A 21,278-nucleotide genomic window follows, 5' to 3' on the forward strand; every position below is an offset into this window, starting at 1 on the left:
TATTTAAGAATCTAAATATTAGATATTCTACAGTATACATCCAGTTTACATCTTACCTATCTATTATCATAACATTTTAAACTATATTTATATAAAATGCTGCTGCAAAGCATCATGGGACCTTGAAGAGCATTTTACTGAATCATTTTGCATCTGAAGACCTGTATTGTTCTGGTAACTTTAACCCCTGAGGCCTACTGAAAGTATTATACGTGGTGCTGTTCATTGTTTCGTAGCCGGTGCTGCAGTTTTCCACGCAGATGGATGCGATGCACCATCTTAAGGAGCAGCTGGAACAGCGCACACGCATGATTGAGGCCAACATCCACAGACAACAAGAGGAACTGCGGCAAATCCAGGAGGAGCTGCAAAGGGTGCAAGGCCAGGGCTTACAGGTGAGAGTGTCCCCTAGCTTTTGATTAAAGATACACTCTGCCTAAAATTCACACACTTTTGTTTGGCTATGTAGATGTTCTTGCAGCCCGGAGCTAGTGGTGTCAACCTCGGCTCAGTGCAGCTGACACAGGGATCATCCGTGCAGCCAGGGGGTGCTCTGTCCATGCAGGGGGCGGTGGTGCCGGCTGGGAGCCTGCAAAGTGGCCTGCAATCCACACACACAACGACACAACACAGTGTCACACAGCATCCTCAACAGGCACCGCCACAACAACAGAACCTTCTCAGAGATCAGAGCTCCTCTCTAACTCAGGTGAGACAGTCAGTTATGAAAACATATTTGAAAAACAGACATGGCAATAGTCTACTAGGAATTCAAATTTATTTATTTAACTGAATAAATTTCTATTAAATTTTAGGTTCAGTATATTTAAATTAAATATGTAATTTAATTGGATGAAAAATAAAGTTTAGTCCCTCATATTACTTAACGACAGGAAATCCAATTTGATTATAGTGCTGCATTAAAATATTATTGTCGTTAACTAAAACACAACACTTTTTTTAAACTGAAATAAAGATGAGAAAAATAAATATATTTTATGAGAAAAATTTACTGAAAATGAAATGGTATTTAAAAATATAGCCTTGACAACTAACTGAAATAATTAGTTACTCTAATTCTAAATAAAGCTAAACCTAAATAAAGTATAAAAGTCTAATGAAATCTAATAAAAAAACTAAATCAAAAAGTAAAATATTAATAAAAACTATAATAGTATATAAATAATACTAAAGTAACACTTCTACATTGCTGTTTAGAGGAGTGAAAATCTGTGGTACGTTTATGCACAAAAAAAAAGATAAAACAGCCTTCTATTGAATGTGAAAGTATAAAAATACAGTATTATATTATGTCTGTGTGTGTGTGTGTACAGAATCTCACAGAAGTGAGTACACCCCTCACATTTTTGTAAATATTGTATTAATCTTTTCATGTGACAACACTGAAGAAATGTCACTTTGCTACAATGTAAAGTAGTGAGTGTACAGCTTGTATAACAGTGTAAATTTGCTGTCCCCTCAACACACAGCCATTAATGTCTAAACCGCTGGCCACAAAAGTCAGTACACCCCTAAGTGAAAATTTTGTGTGGCCACCATTATTTTCCAACTCACTTCTGTGAGATACTGTATGTATACACACACACTCATGTATGTATATATTTAAGAAAAATTTTGTTTATATATTACATATATTTATTTATAATATAAATTATATGAATATAAATATGTACATGTAAATATTTTCAAAATGTATACTGTATGTGTGTGTCTTTATATATACATAATAAATATACACACATATTACATAAACAATGTTTTTTATTTTGGATGTGATTAATCTCGATTAATCGTTGCCTAGCACTAAAATAAACGTATATACAATAATATAGTCTAACATCAGTTCTTTCTATCCCTGTCTGTTTTTAGCAGTCTCAGAGGTCGTCTCACACATTGCAGTCTCCTCAGGGAGCACTGCCTGCATCTTTGTATAATACCATGATGATTTCTCAGCCGGCGCAGGCCAACGTTGTGCAGATCTCCACAAGCTTGGCGCAGAACAGCACCCCCAGCGGATCCACGGTTGCCACATTCGCACAAGACCGGCAGATACGGTACATGTGCAACTGTTCCAAACACACATTGATACGTTGAAACATGAAGCACATGTACACAGTTTAATAAGCACATTAGAGAACTAGACTAGCTCAAAAAAAAAATCATTCATCTCGTGTCTCCTCCATTTCCTATAGCTATGGAAACTTATTGATTATTTATGAATGAACAATAAAACATTTTTCGACTCCTGACCATGTCACGGTACAACTGGTCCCAACAGAAACTCATAACAAAGCTAACTGATAACCTGCTGTCCTGCCTCCCACAGGTTCCCTGCTGCCCCACAGCTCCTCACTAAGCTAGTAACCGGCCCAATGGCATGTGGTGCAGTTATGGTGCCTACCACCATGTTCATGGGGCAGGTGGTGACTGCGTTTGCCCCGCAGCAGGGCCAGGCTCAAACAATCAGCATTACCCAGCAGCCGTCTGCGCAGACGCCAGAGCAGCAGGCGCAAACGCAGTCACAGACAGCTACAGGAACAGCCCAACAGCAAGGACAGGCCCAGGCTCAGCTTGCCCAGCAGCAAACGCAGTTCCTACAGGTACCACACAGAGGACTAGGACCCTTTTAGCAAGTTTAGTCAAAAACGAAAACTCTGTAATCATTTACTCAACCTCATAAAGTTAAACCTGGAAGAATTTCCTGGTTGTTCTTTTACAGACAGCTTCAAAATGGATACGAAAACACCATAAAATAATTAGAAGTAATCCATATAACACTTTTCAGGTCTTCAAAAGAGGAGTAGTGTTGTGTGGTTTGTGAAAGAGTCCTAGTTTAGTGTTAAATTAGTCAGTGAAGCGATCAATGTGGCTGACAAAAGAGGTGTGAAAGATCTTTCACAAATTGGACAATGGATAACTTTTCTCATTAAAATCACCATGAAATGAAAATTCTAACTTTTTTTAATGGAATGTTGCAGTGTTTATTATGAATAATTTATCAGTGCATATCAATCATTCTTTTTCTTTTTTAAATATGTGCCCCTGGAATCTTTAATTAAAAATATGAACGTTCCCTTCCCCCTCATTATGTCTTCTTTGATGACATTTACATCAGTTGTCCATTTAGTTTCCACTTTTTGTTGATTCAATTGATCCAATTCCATATCGACACATGAATCAATTCCAGATGGACAACATCAAGTCTCGTCCTACTTTTTTTTTTTTCTTGTTTCATAGGATATGCGTATATCGCAGTAGTGAGGAAAACTCACAATTTCTGTTTCATATCGACTTGAATAGAAAATGGATAGATAGGGTGGCTGTAAAGTTTTTTGTTTGTGAATGTAAATAAGTTATGACCGATAACAAATATTTTTTAACACTTTTAAACCAAAGCTGGGCTATCTCATACCATCTCGCTCACAAACTCTTGACAATGTGATCGTCTGTTGTTATTGCAGTCTTCGTTATTTTGTTGTTCCGTCTCTTTAGTTTCATTTTCTACTATGAAGCAACGTGCCAGGTCAGTGTTGCCACTTTGTGGAACAACTGATTACTGCAAAACAAATTCAATGTGCATGTGCGACATACTATTCTGAGGTTTTATTTTCCAAATTTTGATTTCAAGGAACAGATAATTTTTTTTATGATGTCCTGATATGGAAAACCATGCAATTCAATAGGGTGTTCTAACTTTTTCAGATGACTGGTCATGTGTTGATTATTGGCCATAACATGAACCTAATTATTGTCTTATTGGTATCAGCCAAGATTTCAATATCACTGCATCCATATCACCATATATAATAACATTTCGTGCTTCCTTCCGCAGGCCCCTCGGCTTTTACATGGCAACCAATCTGCCCAGCTGATCCTTCAGGCAGCGTTTCCCCTGCAGCAGCAAGGCACCTTTGCAGCTGCAACACAACAACAACAGCAGCAACTGCAACAGCAGCAGCAACAGCTGCAGCAGCAGCAGCAACAGCAGCAACAACAGCTGCAGCAGCAGCATCAACAACAACAACAACAGCTTCAACATCAACATCAACAACAGCAGCAGCAGCTGCAGCAGCAACTGGCAGCTCATCGCTCAGACAGCATGTCGGACCGGTCCAAAGCGCCACCTCAGTAGCTGACCGCACGTCAGGGACACAACCGAATCTCCACTGAGCAGTCCTGCAGGCTGGCGGGCTTCTGAGGGGGCTGTTTGGAGCTAAACAATAGCAGTATTTTGTACTGTACCCTCTCAGATACCCTTCCACTGCTTATAGGTGAAGGGCCAGACCTAAACGAGTGTCGATTTTTCACCCCGTGCCCTCTCCGACCTATAGGTAGTTATCAACGGCTGCTTGCACTGAATTCTGGGAGAGGTCCGATCATGAACGCCAAACTTTCTGCTGGCTGGCAAGGAAGCAGCAGTGTCTGGTTTTCCACAAATTGTCTCCACCACAATAACCGTGACCCCTTTGTCTCGTATGCCCAGTGTGTGCCGTCATCCCTCTTTCACAAGTTTAATTTATGCAGAACGAGCCGCAGCGAAGGCTTCAAGACTTGAAGTCGTCGCACAGGACAAACGGCGCCTCTCTTTCTCTTCCTCTTTCCTCCTCATTTTACTTGTCGCAAGTAATTATGGGTCAGAAAATATTTTTAAGAATGTCACGTGGATTCAACTTTTATTGTACAGTTCACATGTAAAATAATGTGTAAATATATGGACAAAAGGAAAGAGAAACTAATATTTTATATGATGCATGAGACGAAAAGCGTAGTCTGTTATTTGTAGCTTTGAATATACTTTTTTTTCTAATATTCAGAGGAAAAAAGAAAAACTTAATACACATAATGGCTGATCTCTTCACAGACTTCCTTTTTCCAGTGGGATGGGGGTGAGTGTGTGTATGTGCTTGCGCACATGTGTTCGTATGTGTGTGTGTGTGTGTGTGTGTGTGTGTTTGCCAATGCTGGATCCACAGATCTTGTCACAGTTGGTTTAAAATGGCCTTCGTGTTTTAGTAAAACTGTTAAAGGAACAGGCAATCTTTAGATGTTTTGCATCGTGTTATACACCTTAGTAATTGCAAAAAATAGGTATATTTCAGAGAGATGTTTTACATTTGTAAATAGTTTAAAGAGAAGGCTTCAGATTTAGTATATCATGCGATTAGGCAAAAAAAGTAGGAAATGGCGCTTCGACTGATTAACACAGAATCATTAGGCTGGCAGCGGCCTTGCGACATTCGCTATTATGTACCGATGATAGCTACATACTCTGCCAAACTGGAACTGATGCTTAAAACAGCAGGGTTATGATGAGGAAAAATATAATCGCATAGTGTGTATGATCCTAAAGGATACAGGTAAATTAGTTAAAGGCTAAGCCATTGCTTCCTCTATTTTTACAATGGTTTACATGGTTGTTTACACTGTTATACAGTGTTTTTGGTATGACTTATTAAATAGGTTTGACTAACCAGAAATATTTTACACAACCAAACCTGTTTATCATCTAGAGATAATAAATTATCACATATTTGCACAGCTTTAATGCAGGAATACTTTCACTTGCCTTTCTTGGGTCTCCACTCGTTGACAAACGATGACATTTCAATGATAGCAACTTGACTTTGCAAACTTCTTCCACTCAGCTCTGGAAAAGCAGGAATGTATCGGTTCACTAGTACCTCTGTAACGCTGACATAGTCACTAGCAACTTCTAGCTCTTTGTCCAAAGCACAGAAAACAACCCTAATGTTGACAATCTGATTCTGTTTATTGGCCTCTGTAGTGCTACAATTACGGTTGTTGATTAATTTGATATACTGATATAACTGTCTTCAGGATCTTAAGATTTCTATTTATGCTTGACAAGACAGGAATTGATAGAATTAAAGCTTCTCCAAAGTTGCTCGATGAGATGTTGTTAGTAGTTAACCATCATGAATGTTCAAAAGTAATAATTATGTTTTCCTCTAGTTATATATCTATGATGGATGGAGCCCTTTTATCCTTAAGAAGAAATCTTAAACACTATTTTTGTTTTTTAAATATAAAAGCTGAGTCACTTTTATCAACAGGTAGCACTTATGACAGTTTTTGTATTTTTTTGTATTGGTCTTGTTAGACAAGACCATGTTATTAATTATTTTAATTATTATTCTAATCATCAGAAGTTAGCACACTGAGCTATATTGCTTCTCCAGGTTAGTACAAGTAGTTCATTCTGATATTTTCCATATCAGACCTCACTATATAGGAAAGTGCCAGTCAGAATGTTTGGTTTGTGTGGGATGTTAAAGCCAACCACCCGGAGTGCTGGTCCAATCACAGTTCATGTTGCAGTATCCACTCGATAGCAGAATAACTCATGTGATCTATGATAATGCAGTATGTAATCTAACTCATCCTATTGTTCTTCTACCCTTCTAGATGGTCCTACAGTATTTGACGGTCATTAATGTGTTGGTTTCTGTGGTCGTGTAAAAGTAATGGATGGCTGTTCATTTCAATTCCACAGAAATCTGATGACGGCACGGCTAGAATGAGCAAGGCGAGATTATAGATTGAATGTAAAACTGTCACTTAGCTTTATAGTAACATTTAAAGAATATTTTAAAGAGGAATATATTGAAAATTAGATGTTCTTATTTTTCTACAGCAAGGTCAGAACAGAGAATTTATGCAGATAGACTATAGTTGATGTATAAAACAGCTGTTATACACCTTTTGCTAGGAAAGGGAACAGAAAATTAAGCTTACTCCATATTGTAACCTCAAATGAAGGATTTAAACAAACTGTGACACACTGGAGGACCAGTTGAACTTTCTCCCCACAATGCAGTTGGATTAGGAAGTAGTTATTTGAGTTAGAGAGGTCTTTGATGTTTGCTACAGACTTCTGCTTATGTTTTGGGGTACTTGAAGGTAATATTTTTTTTTTTTTTTTTTTTAAGGAATCTTACTTAAAAAGTATAGGACACCTATACAAATTCAGGCTGGGTCGAAAATGACCTTCTGATGCATAGTGCATCCACTCGCACCGGCATCAAATGCCAGCTGTTGACACGTGGTGATGTTTTAGAGTACAAGGGGTTGTTTTTCTGTTTTCTGCACTGATTTGTATTATGTCAGACCTAAGGTAACAGAAATACTACAGCTTCCTCAAGTTGGTTCAGAATAATAGTAAGCCCACACCAATCTTGCCCCTCCTTTCTCTTCCTCACTTGATCTTGTGATGGTGACCTCTTCAAAAACACATTCTTCTGCATTTACACACACACACACACACACACACAGGACTATAAAAAATGGTAATGTACCTCTGAATTGTCTGTGGTGCTCGATACAACTCCATGTCAGCTGGCGTTTTAACCCAAAGAGCTTTGAGAAAAGATGGGAGAACATGGCAAAACCCTGTTGAATTTGTTTTTGAAATATTAAAAGCGCCCAGTGGAAAAGGAGGTGGTGAACCATGTTAAATGTTCTGTAGTTCTGATGTACGCACTAGAAGTTCTGGATGTCTATCAGTGTTCTCTTGCTATCATTTAATCTTTGTACGTGTGATGTTCTTTGCAGAGCACTTGTGTTTGGCTCATGAAATTTATCTGGTCAGTACACATTAATATGGAGGAAAAATAGCTAATTATTTAATTATACCTTTAAATAGGTTTAAACTCTCACCATTTGTTAGGTTTCAAAAATTGTAATGCTCCATCAGGGGCTGCCAGAGCATAGCTCTGTTTTCCTAAACTCAATAAAAAAATCTGTGAAATCAGAAAACGGTGCTGTATTGGGTTCATTTTGTGAGCCAGGCCATTCTTTCATTTAACAAAGAAATAATGGAACCTTTTAAAAAAAAACAGTGCCGTTTACTCCCCTTATTCAATTTTGAAAATAAAATTATTTAAATATATATATACACACACGTTGTCATGACTGTTTTTTTCCCTGTACTTTTCGGTGTGATTGTTTTCCTCTAAATGAGTTTTATAAATCAGATTTGTGCTTTGGTAGAAGCCAGGGATTTTTCCTGTGGAGTCAACTGATTTGTTCAAGTAAAGATTCAAATCACCGTTTGTTTCTATGGAGACGATCACCAAATCCGAACTGTGCCCTCGTTTGGAAAACTGACGAACTAACATCCTGTTAAAAATGTAAGTTACTCGATATTAACTTCTTGTTAATGAACTGTTGTATAACAGCAACATCAAACCGATAATTGTGTTTTTTCAGAGAGCATCAAAAGATCGTAAAGATCAATTTCCAAAATCTTAAACATAAAATAACATTTTAATTACTGTATAATTTGTAATTACTGCCTATATTCACAATTTGAGAAAATTAAAATACAACCAGAAAATTAAAAAAGTGTTTCCATTTAAAAAAAAAATATTTAGCTTCAGAATAACTAAGAAATGTCTGTTATTCATCACGTACAATTAATCGTTTTCAAGCTCAGAAAATAATACTGGACCAGAGGAAAAATCTCTGAATTAAATAAATATACATATTTACAATGGCCCCAGTAAGTAGAATGTATTGGCCACATAAATGTATACACTTATCTATGACAAGTGGTATTTATTTAAATCTATCATAAGCACACATTTTAATCAAAACATTTACAATGTTTCTTAGGTTTCAAAATATGAAGCCATAGGAATTTAATTCAAAATGAAGACAAATCCTGACACGTTCAGGATGGCAGACTCTGTGGAACATGTATTGAACTGAACCTGTGGTTATTCTAGGACACCTTTATGAACTTGACTGCAAAAAAATTTACCTCGAGACTATTTGGTTAAAAATAATAAAAAAAATAAAAAGTGAAGCTAGTCCTAAGGAAAACTGAAGTGTCATGTTTGCAGGTGCCAGTTGGTTTGATTTTTTCTTCTAATGCAGTGTGTGACTCGTGGCCTCGAAAGGGTTTGATACTTTTCTGCTAACATCTTTGAAAAATGTGCTTCGTAACATTGTAGGTTTATTACATCTGCTGCTTGATTTAATAGTTTTTCCACACGGTGAAAAAATAACCACAGACTGAGGCTGACATTTTTATTCAGTATTTACAGGAATAAAATTTTTGCAGTTCTTCTATAATAGTTCAATCAGTACACTCTCCAAAGTTACCCCCTGTCAAATATTGACAATGTCACCCTGAAAATGTAAAAAAAAAAAAAAAAAAAAAAAAAAAAAAAAAAAAAAACTTCTAAATGGAAAAATTAACCGCGACAAAATCTCAATATCTGTGCTCCACAGTAGAATAAATAAAAACCATTCGGAAGAAAAGGGCAAACTTAAATTATACTCTTCCTTCACAAGGAGACAGAAAATGTATGCTGTGTGCTTCTTTCAGGGGAGCCTGTGAAAGCATGACTGTCCCTAACACTTTATGACCAGTGACGCAGAAGAGCAAATGCATTTATGAGCGCACAATGATGACCAATAAATAGCATGACTGGATTTAAAGGCCACATGTGATGTAGTAATCAGATTTCACATAATTCCAGACTACATTTAAAGCCTTTGGTAATATGGTATGAATAAAGGACAAACCATCAACAGGCAGTTTAGACATCAGGCAGTTCCTATAGCATTATTCAGCACTATATAGTTTATTGATGAAGGAATTGTGACTGCTATATTGCTGAGGCTCTTACCCACTAAATACTCCTGAGACGCGAGTAGATTTACCGCTGTACAGTGGGTGAGTGACAGTGCTTGATCTGGTTTTAGATTTAGAGCTGTTGTAGTCAAGTAAGCTTGAACTGGAAGCCAGGCCAGTATTTGCCCATAGCACAAAGCTCAAATAGAGTTCAAACAATGTAGAAACAAGATTCGTGCTTTGTTATTTAAAATGTTACTATGTGTAGGACCAACATCTGGCAAGTTCAAGTAAACTTATGCAGCATACAGGAGAAATATAATGATCACCTAAAAACAGAACAGTGTCTGGTTGAAAGTAAAGAAAGACAAAAACAAGGAGAGATTAAGCAAAAAAACTGAAATGCTCATCAAGACAGGAGCAGTAAATGGTTTCATTCATTCATTCATTCATCAATCATACTTTACTCACACAAAAGAGATTCACTCAAACATATAAACAAGCCATCTGCAGGCTTTGCGCAGTCTCTCGCTCTCTGTTCCACTTGTTCTGGGTAGTGTATATATAGAAAATGACACCAAGAGTCAGTTCTTCCATCAGAATCCAGAATCAGGCTTGATAAAGAGGGCGGAGAACGCAAAGGCAAGGAAAACGATTCCACCAATGATTGTAACTGTAGAGATAACAACAGGAAGTATAAGCAAATAAATCTGGATATAGGTCAGTGCTTATGAAAAATGACAGAACATGTACTGTACTGAATGACTCCGTCTCACCGGTTCTTACGGAGATCTTCTGAGCCACAATCCTTCCGCCGATAACAGCCAGGCCTGTGCACAGACAGTGTCCCAGTGTTCCCCCAACTGCTACTCCAAATGGATTCTGCAGCACAAAATGGCCAGTTATTCACAGTAAAAACAAATCATTTGCTTGCTGCTAATATTGAGCTATAGAGAGTGCTGGAATATGTATATAATATTAAATAATTAAATTTAATGTAATGTAGTTTACATTTTTATGAGCTTTAGGAATATGTAAAATGGTAATAAGTGACAAAGCATGTTTAATTAAAGTTAGTTACTTCTAAAATATAATTTAGAATCAAAGTCTAATGTAATTAAGAATAAAATGTATTATTATAACTTATTTATAGTATAATATATAACATATCCAGGCCATATTTTATTGCAAAATAATTTCATGAATATTAAGAATATTCAAAATGGTAAAATATTACAAGAAACTTTAGTAGAAACTTATTTTAAAATTAATTATAAATAAAAACAGATCTCATCCAGTAAAAGTGCAAAATACAGTTTAATTGATCTATGAATATTTAAAATGCTAAAATCGGTAAAGTATTTTTAGTCAAATTGAATTACTTATAAAACAATTAAGAGTAAATGTCTAAACGGAATAATTAAATTTAAATGTTATCGGTTTGTTACAAAATGCTAAATACATTTTCATGGGTATTACGAATATTTAAAATGGTAAAATGTGAATTTTTGTAGAACATTTATTTAAAATTATAAATAAAAATATATCATCCTCTTTTTAAATACAAAACACCATTTTAAAAACAACTGAGCCTGGTTTCTCCCAAGGTTTTTCTCCATTCTGTCACAGAGGGAGTTTCCTTGCCGCTGTTGCCTCTAGCTTGCTCAGATGGGGACACTTCATTTCTAGCAATTATCGTCAATTTGATTGCACAGATACTATTTAAACTAAACTGAACTAGAAAATGACATCTCTGAATTCAATAATGAAATGCCTTTAACTGAAAGTTGAGTGTTTAATATTATTATACATTACTGACACTCTGTCCTCCAATTTGATACTGTTAAGTGCTTTGACACAATGTGTATTATTAAAAGCGCTATATAAATAAAAGGTGACTTGACATTTCTTGGGCATTAACGATATTTAAAATGGTAAAACGTGAGAAAGTATTATCAGTAAAAGTGAATTACTTATAAAATATAATTTAGAATAAAAGTCTTAAACAAGAATAAAATTTAAAACAAAAAGCAAGCAAATAAATAAACCATCCAGGTAAGCAATTTTGAAATGGTAAGAAATAAAATTTAGAATAACTGTCTAATTTTGGGTCCCGTGTACATACCTCTCTTGCAGCCAGCACAATAGTGGCAAGCTGAGAGCGGTCGCCCCACTCTGCCAGGAAGGTGAGCGTGAGTGCCTGAATGAATATCGGTGAAATCACGCTGTGACACCTTCTCTGAGGTGATATGGTTGCCGCCGTCCCCGATTCCATGTCAGGCGCGCCATTGGCTAGCTTATAGCGCTGAAGCTACGAGAGGAGAAGGAATCAATCAATTAAAGGGAAGATAAGATGCTTAAATTATGCAGGGGGTGTTATTTAGCCACACCGGTGAACAAACACACTTGAACTACAAAGCTTTTACCTCTTCATCCTTTTTCTTTATCTCAGCCTGGACCTCCTCCAGCTCCTCTTGCCCTTCATCAGGACTCATCCTCAGTCCCTCCCTCAGCATCCTCACACCAAATATGGCAAACAGCGCTGTCGATATGTAGTAGGTGTAGATCCGTGGGATAATGGTAGTGGCATAACCAAACAGGACTAATGAGAAGACAGAAAAATTTAATTTATGAATAACACATGGTAGATAAACATTCTGTTAATGCATTAGATTTTAAGTACATAGAAAGAAAAACTTAGTAGCGTAATTGCTAAATGAGCTAAAATATAACCCTAATAATTATATTACATTTACATTTATTCATTTAGCTGACGCTTTTATCCAAAGCGACTTACAGTTGCTATATATGTCAGAGGTCGCACGCCTCTGGAGCAACTAGGGGGTTAAGTGTCTTGCTCAGGGACACATTGGTGTCTCACAGTGGATTCGAACCCGGGTCTCTCACACCAAAGGCATGTGTCTTATCCACTGCGCCATCACCACCCACTTATATTAATTATATAAGACAGTGGTAAAGTGAGAAAAAGGCCTGTCGATAGAAGTCTTTTAGACCAGTATGGCATGATGTTGTTTTAGATAGATGCAAATTTACTACAAAATTTGCATAATTATATCCTCAATATATCTCGCAAAACTTTCATTGACACTGTATGTATATAAGTGACAATCTAAAAAACAAAACAACAACAAAACAAGTCATAAGCAAGATCAAATCTAATTTAGGACATGTAAAAGTGGGAAAAAATGACAGACTATGACAATTTCTAGCCTTTAAACATTAAAGTCAAACCAGAAATTGTCAGAATGGGTAAAATGATTGCAAATTTAACAAATTAAGCTTTCACTCAGTAGGGACTAGCTAGTTTGTTTTTTAGACCAAATGTTCTTTTTTAACTACTGATTACTTATATTGTGTAACTTTAATGGTTAAACTATTCATTATAATATTACATTTTAATTGCGGTCAAGACCTCTGAGGTGGGACAGGACAATATCCCTGTTTTAAGGAGGTGGGTCTTGATTTTGTTCAAAACCAGCTTCTTTTAATGCTAGGGTCATTTTTTGTCAGATAACGGTTTATTCAACATATGTAATACATGAAACATGGATTACGGATGTCTAAAAGTCATGTGACACCAAAGGTCTTAGGTATTGGTGAAAAGTGGAAGATGAGATATGATGCGAAACATATCAACCTCTGAACATGACTTAAAAAGTAAAGGTGCATTTGAACAACCTACCTGACAGACACGTCATGAGTCCCAGAGCCAACATGGCGCCTGCCAAAACAGTGAGGCGATTATAGCGCATAGCCATGATGGCAGCGATGAAGAACGTTTTGTCTCCCAGTTCAGAGACTATGATGACTGAGAGGGCTGCCACAAAGGCATGAATAAAGCCCAGGTTTCCCTTATTGGGTTCATCGACACTCACTTCCGGGCCGGGTGCGTGAACAGCGGTTGCCTTCTGCAGCTGGACAGTAATTATGATTCAGATGTTAGATCAATTAATCATAACAATTATACAAGCAACAAATTTATTTAAAATATGGAGCAATATAAATTTACAACATTTAGAAATACAATTCAGCATTTTAATATTGGAATTTATGTATTTTATCTATAAAGCAAGGATTAAAGTATGGTAAATATGGGGGTACAAAATAGCAGTTCTAGAGATTTTATCCACTACTGTAGTAGTATGATTGCTTATTCATCCAGTATTCAACAGTTTGCCTAAAGAAATATATTGTAGAGTTAGGTATAGAAATGTACAAAAAGAATTGAACAAGACTATGAATGTTCAACTTTCACTCATTTTCTCAAATGCTTCAAGTAATCCTATAAATTCAATCCACCAAGTTAACTTTTTGAACTTTTTATTTAATATATACGCTGTGAATGAATGTCATTATGATACTACTTTCACTTAGATTGGTAGTTTTCAGCCTTTTTGACTCCAAGGCCCCCCCGATTATCAGAGATAATATTTGAGAGCCCTCCTAAACTTATATTTACCGATGTGAAAATAAAAACAAATAAACTGAAGATATGATGTCAATTCAAATATTCAATCAGTTTAACTGATTGTTTTTATAACTAAATATTAATGATTTCTAGACTTAGGCCTATTGGGGCCCCTTGGAAGTTTGCTTGAGATCAGCTTACCATGTTACAACTTAAGAAATGCAACAACAATACCACAAAAACACTTACTACAGATCGATGCACTTAAGTTTTTCATTTGATCTGCTCTGCTCTGAAGCCAAAGCTTCATTTCAATGCCACAATGTGTCTCGGACCAATAAAATGTCATTCATCTCGCACTTCATGTTTGTGAAGGGTGGACAAACTCCTAACGTAAACATAATACCAAAATATAAAATTGTAAATTATTCAGCAGAATCTCCTGACTGTCAAAACTACATTCAGCCTAGTCTAGTAGAGAGTGTGTAATCAAATTAGCCTAATTACCCGGCTACTTCCGGCACAAGTCTTCTTTAACACATATAGTTTCAATAAACATTCTTACATGCATGTTATTTAGCAAAGATGATAACTAACCTCTGCTGGCTTCTCCTCGTGAATGATTTTATTCTCTTCTTGAATTGCTATAACTCCGGCTGAAAACAACACGCCGTTCAGCAAAATAAGGAAGCATATAGACCTGCCACCGCCACGCCGCTCGCCGGCCCGAAGAGGCATCTTAAGGGCTGGCTAATACGGCTTCTGTTATTATAATATTTTGCAAATTATGCTAATTAAACCGCTAATTGATATACATTAACGTTTCGTCGCTACGATCAGGCTAGCCCACCGTGATCATCTTCGGGGAGAGACTGATACCAAGGCAAAGACTAAACTATTGGTTTGAAAACTGAACGCGATTGGTCAGCTGGGAGATAGACGTCACTGAAACTGAGGTAGACTATTGGTTGAAATGTTATTCTCAATGATGTATGAAGACCGGCTACAAGGTAGGTAGAGTTGCAACGCAAAAGTGAAATATGAGATTAGAGACTTGTATTCAGCTCAAAGAAAGAATAATTTACAGAAATGAGTTTGGTTCCTCTTTGTTACGCGGATTTTCACATTTCGAAAATGTAATTATGAAGCTGAGTGGAAATAGTAGACATGGTTTGATTGCAGTGCAAATTCCATCTTGTTTACACGAAGTTGAAATATTGATAGACATTATTCATATAGCAGGCTTACGTGTATATAGCAGAGAAAATCTGCTTTGTTTTTTTTTCTAAGGAAAAAATGAACAATGATGGGTACATAAACACTTCTATACACCGTTGTGCAATACTGACCTCATGATTATTGAAACTAATGCAGAAACTAATTCATAAACTTCCCATTTCATTTAATCATTATTACCATTGATGCTTAGTCATTGATATTTTATAAATGTTAACCTTTCTGTACTTGCATTTGCTTATGGTTTGTCCTACATCATCCTAATACATATGCAAGTGCAAATAAAGTGAAACAACACTGTCATCAATTGATCAGTAGCAGGAAACAGGCAAGAAAAAGAAATATGTCTTTCAATTGATTCTCTTTTCAAACAAGATGAAATTCTAGGCACAGTGGAAACTGGGGAAGTTAATATGTGGTAAAAGGCACTTCCTTTTTAAGTCATTTGCTGACATCTCACAGTAACTAAGTCTCGCTGTCAATCACCATCTGAGGTCAGTCTGTATCAGGGCAACGGTCCGTTTCGGTCATGTTGTGTGTATTTCCCTCCTTGCACTGTTCCTTACACATTAAACATGCATGATCAATGCGTCAGCTAATCCCATTTAAAAGAGAGACATTAAGGTTATTTATGTTTTTGTTTAGTTAATACTTTATTAATTTGATTCTTATTTCCATACAAAAGAGCTTATTACATAAAAATCACAGGACAAAAGGATTAAAAGCTTTGCGTTGAGGTGGATACGTCTCAAACTTGCTCCTGTAGTAATCATGACAGAGCTGTGCAGCCAGTGTCTGGTTACAGAGTACATACAGTACCACTAGCCACCAGGTTAGAGAACGGCAGCCACAACAAACACTCATGGCAACATAAATCAGAAGCTCAGCCAGGTAATGCGGACAAGAGACCAGCTCAAACCAGCCCCCGCATGGCATCATGTGGGCCAGAGTCTCTACTTTACCTATATTGGATAGTAGGAACAAAGATTTAATATTTGTAAAATAAAAAAATTCCTAAGAAAACCCCAGTGGCTTCGTACCTGAGATGTCAGTCCTCATCTTGGCCAGCAGTGAGAGGGTCCGGTTCTGGAGGAGTGATGCCCAGATGAAAAGAAGCATCCCAATTACATGATGCCATCTGAGCTGATTAACAAGAGACCCTGGTATTACAGAGACAAATGCACAAGATAGTTAGTAAAATTCAGAAAAATGTCCAGCTACATTTGGGCTGATAAATACAGAAATATTTTTGGTCAGGTTAACATGAATTAGATTTTGAGTTTTCAATTTGCAGGTACATTTTAGTCAAAAAATAATGTGACAAAATGATGAAAGGATCGGAACTAGAAAACTGTACTAACCTGATTGTGACAGAGAGGAATTTATGCACAGGACAGTTAGTCCAAGTAGGACAGTAACCCAAACCAAATGCATACTGGACTACATGGATCACACACCATTAGAAAATACGCTGACAAACAGGCACTCCAACAGATGTCTAAGAGAGTGGACCCACAGTAGCACTTGTAAAAGCAGAATGGAGAGATGTAACTCTGAAAAGCACAAAGTAAGCATGTGAATATTCTTTGCATGCTAAATAGAAAGTACACTGCATCAAATTAAAGCAGAAAAATATTAAAAATATATATAAAAAAAAAGTGTATAGAGCTTTCTGATTTTTTTTCTCCGATTCTGTTACTATATTATCATCGTTTTATTATAGTAACACACTGGTTGCCATTGTTTAAAAAAAGAAAGGAAGAGGAGAAGAAAAAATATTCTTTGTACCGTTCCAAGCAGCTCTTGGTCTGCCAGTCAAACGCCAAAGCGCGTCAATTAACCAATCAGGGAGAGGCTCATTCATGACGACAGAACGCAAGGAGAATAGTAGGAGGAGCCCATTCCACGTGACAGACACCGCATAGAAATGATAGAAACACCTGTATAGACAACATCAGAGAAAATGTTTCCTCCATTATCGCCTTTACATGCTCAAACCATGATATCTGGGGAATATACAGAGCCACATAAAACTATATTTAATCCCGAATCACCTCTTTGATATGTCAAAAACGAGCTGCCAGTTTGAGCGCTTGATGTGTTCTTTAGTTTTTCCATATCGGATTAAATCCTGAAACACGTGCTCGAGGCTGCGAGGCAGTTTCAATGAAACCTTACAGAGCCAACAAAAACCATATAATATTAACTATTACTACAGCAGAAGCATCATACTGCGGTCCGCTCGTGTAAAGATACCAGAGGAAACAAATACCTGATATTTTAGGTTCCACTAATTCAGGGATTTTCTGATAGACGCCACCGCTCCATGGTCAGGTAATGTGCCATGATAAAACCCACAAAGAAGAAACATTTCTACGTGTCTATATATACAAAATCGTTTCAAAATCTATAGCTATTAGTATCCATGAATATGAATGTTTAATTAAAACGAGCTTTCGCTGACTATTCATCACTGTAGAGCATACAAACGTGGAGAAACAGCTATCACAACGCCACTGATAACAACAATATTATGTGGCACCATATGTTTCTAAACTGTTTGTTCGTTAAAATGCTCATTCAAACCGTCATTGTAGACATCTTTAAAATGTAGCTTCAAAACCACCATTTGCAGATATACCTATGAACACAAGAGGGCAGCAGGCAAAATACCAAGGCCTGATATTGTCCATAACTCGTACACAGTGCATTGTTTGCTTGGAGATGGCCTGTCATACGGCTTACTGTTACACAACAAATTTGTCAGTAGTACTCTCACAGAAATGAATTCAATTGGTTCATTTAATTAACTGTTTTGAGGACGTTTTGCATCGACTCATTATAGTATGTACTCATATAGGAGAGAGTGAGGTAAACTGTACCACATTTTACTTAATTTGTCCTCTAGGCAATGAGGAAATTATGTCAGGACGTCTACTATCAAAGTAGAGGAAGGTGATACAGCATAGAAATACTGTATGACATGAGTGGTCTAGTGACAAATTTGTAGTGGAAGGAAGTAATTCTGCACTCAAGGATTTTTTTTAATACACCCTTTTGTTTTTTATTTATACACTAGAGCTGTCAAACTGTTGTATGAAGTCAAAATCACACTCACAGCCGTGCAATATGGCTCTGTATCAGATTATCTACTGTACTCGGCCTGTGGTCTTGTGGATTCAAAAGTATTTTTTGGAGTTAATATTTCACTCATTATCTTTTACCATTAATGCGATTCTGATTTATAACAGGAACTAACACAATAACCAGACTAGACAGTATGCGTTTGTCTGTTTGCTTGTACAGTTTGTCTGCCAATGCAAGGAAACCTCATTCCCCACATGAGCCATTAACTATACCATATGTGTTCAGTCAATAAAAGAGTGTGTGTGAAAGAAAGTAAACCAAAGCCTCTAAAGTATTTGACTCCAGGATGCCTCATAGAAAAGGCAGGTTTCCTATCTGAGGATGTGTGCTGTGTTTCCTGCCCCCTCCCGACTCTTCCTCATTGTCCCCAGTGCTGGACCCTCATTAGGCTCCCTTCTGACATGCTTATTGTCATTCTTCTTCTCTTTCCATCCTTTTATCCCCCTGCTCATCCATCCACGCTACTTCTCCACCCATTTCTCAATGGCCTCCTTGCATCTTCCGCTTTACATTCCCCAAACACTTAAACACACACACATACTAACCCAATTTCTCAAAATACCCTGGATTTATTTTTCACTGTTCTCTTGCACTGTAATATGGAAATCTATCTGTCCATTCATTCGTCAAACCGCTTGTCATATGTATGGTCATGGGATGAAACTGCATGATTATTTCTAATTATATATTATATTATATTTCTAATTATATATTATAACTAAATAACATGACAATTTTTGCTGCATATGCTTATTTGAATTATTTTAAGATAAAAAGTCAAATTGACTCTTTGTTCACTCTGAGGTGGAAATGGGCTTCATTAAGGATGCACTACTAAAGACAGTTTATTTCAAAAGTTGATTGAACTATGCATGTAATATAGAAAAAGTTTAGAAAAAAATAAACTTTTAGGTAATTTACTATAAGCAACTAATAATTTGAATTAGATGTCAAGTTTGAGGGTGAGGATAGAAATGCCAAGCTATCGAACATGTTCATTTGTTAACTGGTTCTCAGTTCTACAAAAACATTTTAGACAAAACAATTCCACCTTGATACCTGCCACTATTACTATCACAGCTAGACTTGACTTAATTGTGGACTAATATTTTCATAATTCAATGTATTTAACATTGTATATGTATGTAATATTGTAATACCATATCTGTAAAGTGGACAGTCTGAGTATGCTATTACAAAGCTATAAAGGCTAAGAAGTTAGACCTTATTGTTGCATATATTTTTAAACATACACATTGGAGAAGCATTGTGGCTGGGGCAAAACCCATAATCCCTTGCATTTGAATAATTGCATTTTGTGTGGTTTGTCAAAACAACGAGAATTATGAGGATGTGTGCATTTAGATTTAAATAAATTATTTATTTTGTGTTTTTATGCTTTTTTATTATGTGTGTTTATTTGTATGTTTGAAGTCAACATTAGCATGATTCATGTTCATTTTGGTTAGGTGTATACAATTATTTGAATGTGTTCATCAACTACCAGCTGTTATAAAGTTGAGTTTAATGCATGGACTTCAGAGCCACACTTGTGGAAACTTTTGTAAAGTTAAAGTAGTTTATTCAACACTCTATTTAAAATTGAACAAATACGTGTTGAAGAAAGTTAGTTGACTTTAACTTAATATGTTGATTGATAGTGAACAATCAGCTTTCGATCTAGGGATCGCACGGACACTCATTCTTCTACCGCAGATTGTCTCTTTACTCTCTTCACTATTTTCTGTCCCGTTTTTGTCTATAGGCCTGTTGATATTATATCTATATATCAATCAATTGTGGAAAGAAACCCTATCACCAGCACACACATGCATACCATTAAGAACTGGACCATTCACATCTTGAGTTGTGATCTTCAGAAGAAAGATGTGTTAAAACAGTTTCTCCTTAAACCGTTTTTGTTTATGTGACCTTTCAGAACGCTGCTTTTCCAAACCCATAAGTGCATGGCAGGTATAATTGTGAATTTACATTTTTAAAAGTGGTACTGCGGTTAGACTGTGTTGATCATATTGCTTTCCTACTCTATTGTCTGGTTGGTTGTAGTTCTTTTTCCATGGCTCTCCATGTGTTTTCTTTCCAATATCCAGTGCTGATGACAGAGCAGGAACTGGCACACCTTGGCCAGGCCCACTTGGATGTGGTAGTATTCAATTATTATATCAGGTTTAAAAATAACATTAAAGAAAGAGACACATTTTTTAAAATATATTTTCAAATATAAGGTCAGAATTTGAAACCTAAAAGGAGATTCTGAATGGTTTTAAAGTTGAAGTGTGTACTTCTGTTCTCATCTGTCGCCAAATGACATTAGTTTGATTATTTCAAATTGGTTTGGAAAACTCTTCACCTATCTTCCATTGGTTTTGGAACAACAAATATTCCACCCCAAAAACAAAATTAAGCTCAAATAAACAATTCTTGTGTTTGAATATGTCTATGTCCATATGTAGTAGGCAAAAAACAGTATGTAACATGAGTAGTATGTCCTAAATTACAGTTTTCACAAAACAAAAAAGTAAGTAAAAGTAGGTAAAAAGTTCCCCAGATAAGGTACTACTTATAGTGAGATTCTGAAGTGAGCATTCGATGGACAATTTACTATGAAGCAACAGCAGAGGAGTTGTGAATGAAAATGAAGCTGTCTGTCTAGACATCTTGTAATATTACAGGAAAGTATGGTAGCATAATAAATTACCAGCACAAAGAGGACCCTTTGAGGGCTTTTCCACGCCCGCTGTTATCATGAGTCCGAAAGATGGGAAGTGTTCTCTTTTTTCTGATCCCCTGCTCAGAGGGGGAAGTGCTTTAGATGCTACGACT

The 21,278-nt window shown here is 36.4% G+C and overlaps 2 protein-coding genes and 1 pseudogene across 4 annotated transcripts in view; 1 reads left to right on the top strand and 2 right to left on the bottom strand.

Annotated features, from left to right (window-relative positions):
- LOC306843919 (circadian locomoter output cycles protein kaput-like) overlaps nucleotides 1-5,564 on the top strand; it is a 55,610-nt gene extending 50,046 nt beyond the window's left edge. Inside the window, exons 20-24 of one of the 2 annotated variants that reach the window (XM_079375640.1) lie at nucleotides 237-395; nucleotides 470-709; nucleotides 1,891-2,075; nucleotides 2,348-2,621; nucleotides 3,854-5,564. In XM_079375640.1, coding sequence (XP_079231766.1) covers nucleotides 237-395; nucleotides 470-709; nucleotides 1,891-2,075; nucleotides 2,348-2,621; nucleotides 3,854-4,153 — 1,158 coding nt within the window. In that variant the 3' untranslated portion in view covers nucleotides 4,154-5,564. The remainder of the gene's footprint in view (nucleotides 1-236; nucleotides 396-469; nucleotides 710-1,890; nucleotides 2,076-2,347; nucleotides 2,622-3,853) is intronic. The other variant, XM_079375641.1, reaches the window with a different exon arrangement.
- A 3,495-nt stretch (nucleotides 5,565-9,059) lies between these two features.
- Nucleotides 9,060-14,963, bottom strand: LOC306843664 (putative divalent cation/proton antiporter TMEM165). The gene is made up of 6 exons (XM_079375266.1): nucleotides 14,649-14,963; nucleotides 13,326-13,557; nucleotides 12,049-12,224; nucleotides 11,748-11,933; nucleotides 10,399-10,504; nucleotides 9,060-10,295 (listed from the first exon to the last, which is right to left on the bottom strand). The coding sequence occupies exons 1-6, from the start codon at nucleotides 14,787-14,789 to the stop codon at nucleotides 10,219-10,221; spliced, it is 918 nt and encodes a 305-aa protein (XP_079231392.1). The 5' UTR covers nucleotides 14,790-14,963; the 3' UTR covers nucleotides 9,060-10,218.
- Nucleotides 14,964-15,989: 1,026 nt separating this feature from the next.
- Nucleotides 15,990-17,879, bottom strand: LOC306844225 (polyprenal reductase-like; annotated as a pseudogene). Its single transcript has 6 exons — nucleotides 17,874-17,879; nucleotides 17,342-17,493; nucleotides 17,076-17,227; nucleotides 16,649-16,840; nucleotides 16,328-16,447; nucleotides 15,990-16,249 (listed from the first exon to the last, which is right to left on the bottom strand). The product of its transcript is annotated as a polyprenal reductase-like (transcript).
- Between the last annotated feature and the right edge of the window lie 3,399 nt (nucleotides 17,880-21,278).

Source organism: Barbus barbus (genome assembly GCF_936440315.1).
Source record: "Barbus barbus genome assembly, chromosome: 24".
Classification (NCBI taxonomy): Eukaryota; Metazoa; Chordata; class Actinopteri; order Cypriniformes; family Cyprinidae; genus Barbus; species Barbus barbus.

Bases quoted from the DNA above. Each gene is read 5' to 3' on its own strand.
- LOC306843664 (XM_079375266.1), bottom strand. From the start codon at position 14,789: ATGCCTCTTCGGGCCGGCGAGCGGCGTGGCGGTGGCAGGTCTATATGC. The intron at 10,505-11,747 runs GTATGTACACGG...TTTGTGCTGCAG, and splicing joins TTGTGCTGGCTGCAAGAGAG to AATCCATTTGGAGTAGCAGT. The intron at 10,296-10,398 runs GTGAGACGGAGT...TTATCTCTACAG, and splicing joins GAAGATCTCCGTAAGAACCG to TTACAATCATTGGTGGAATC.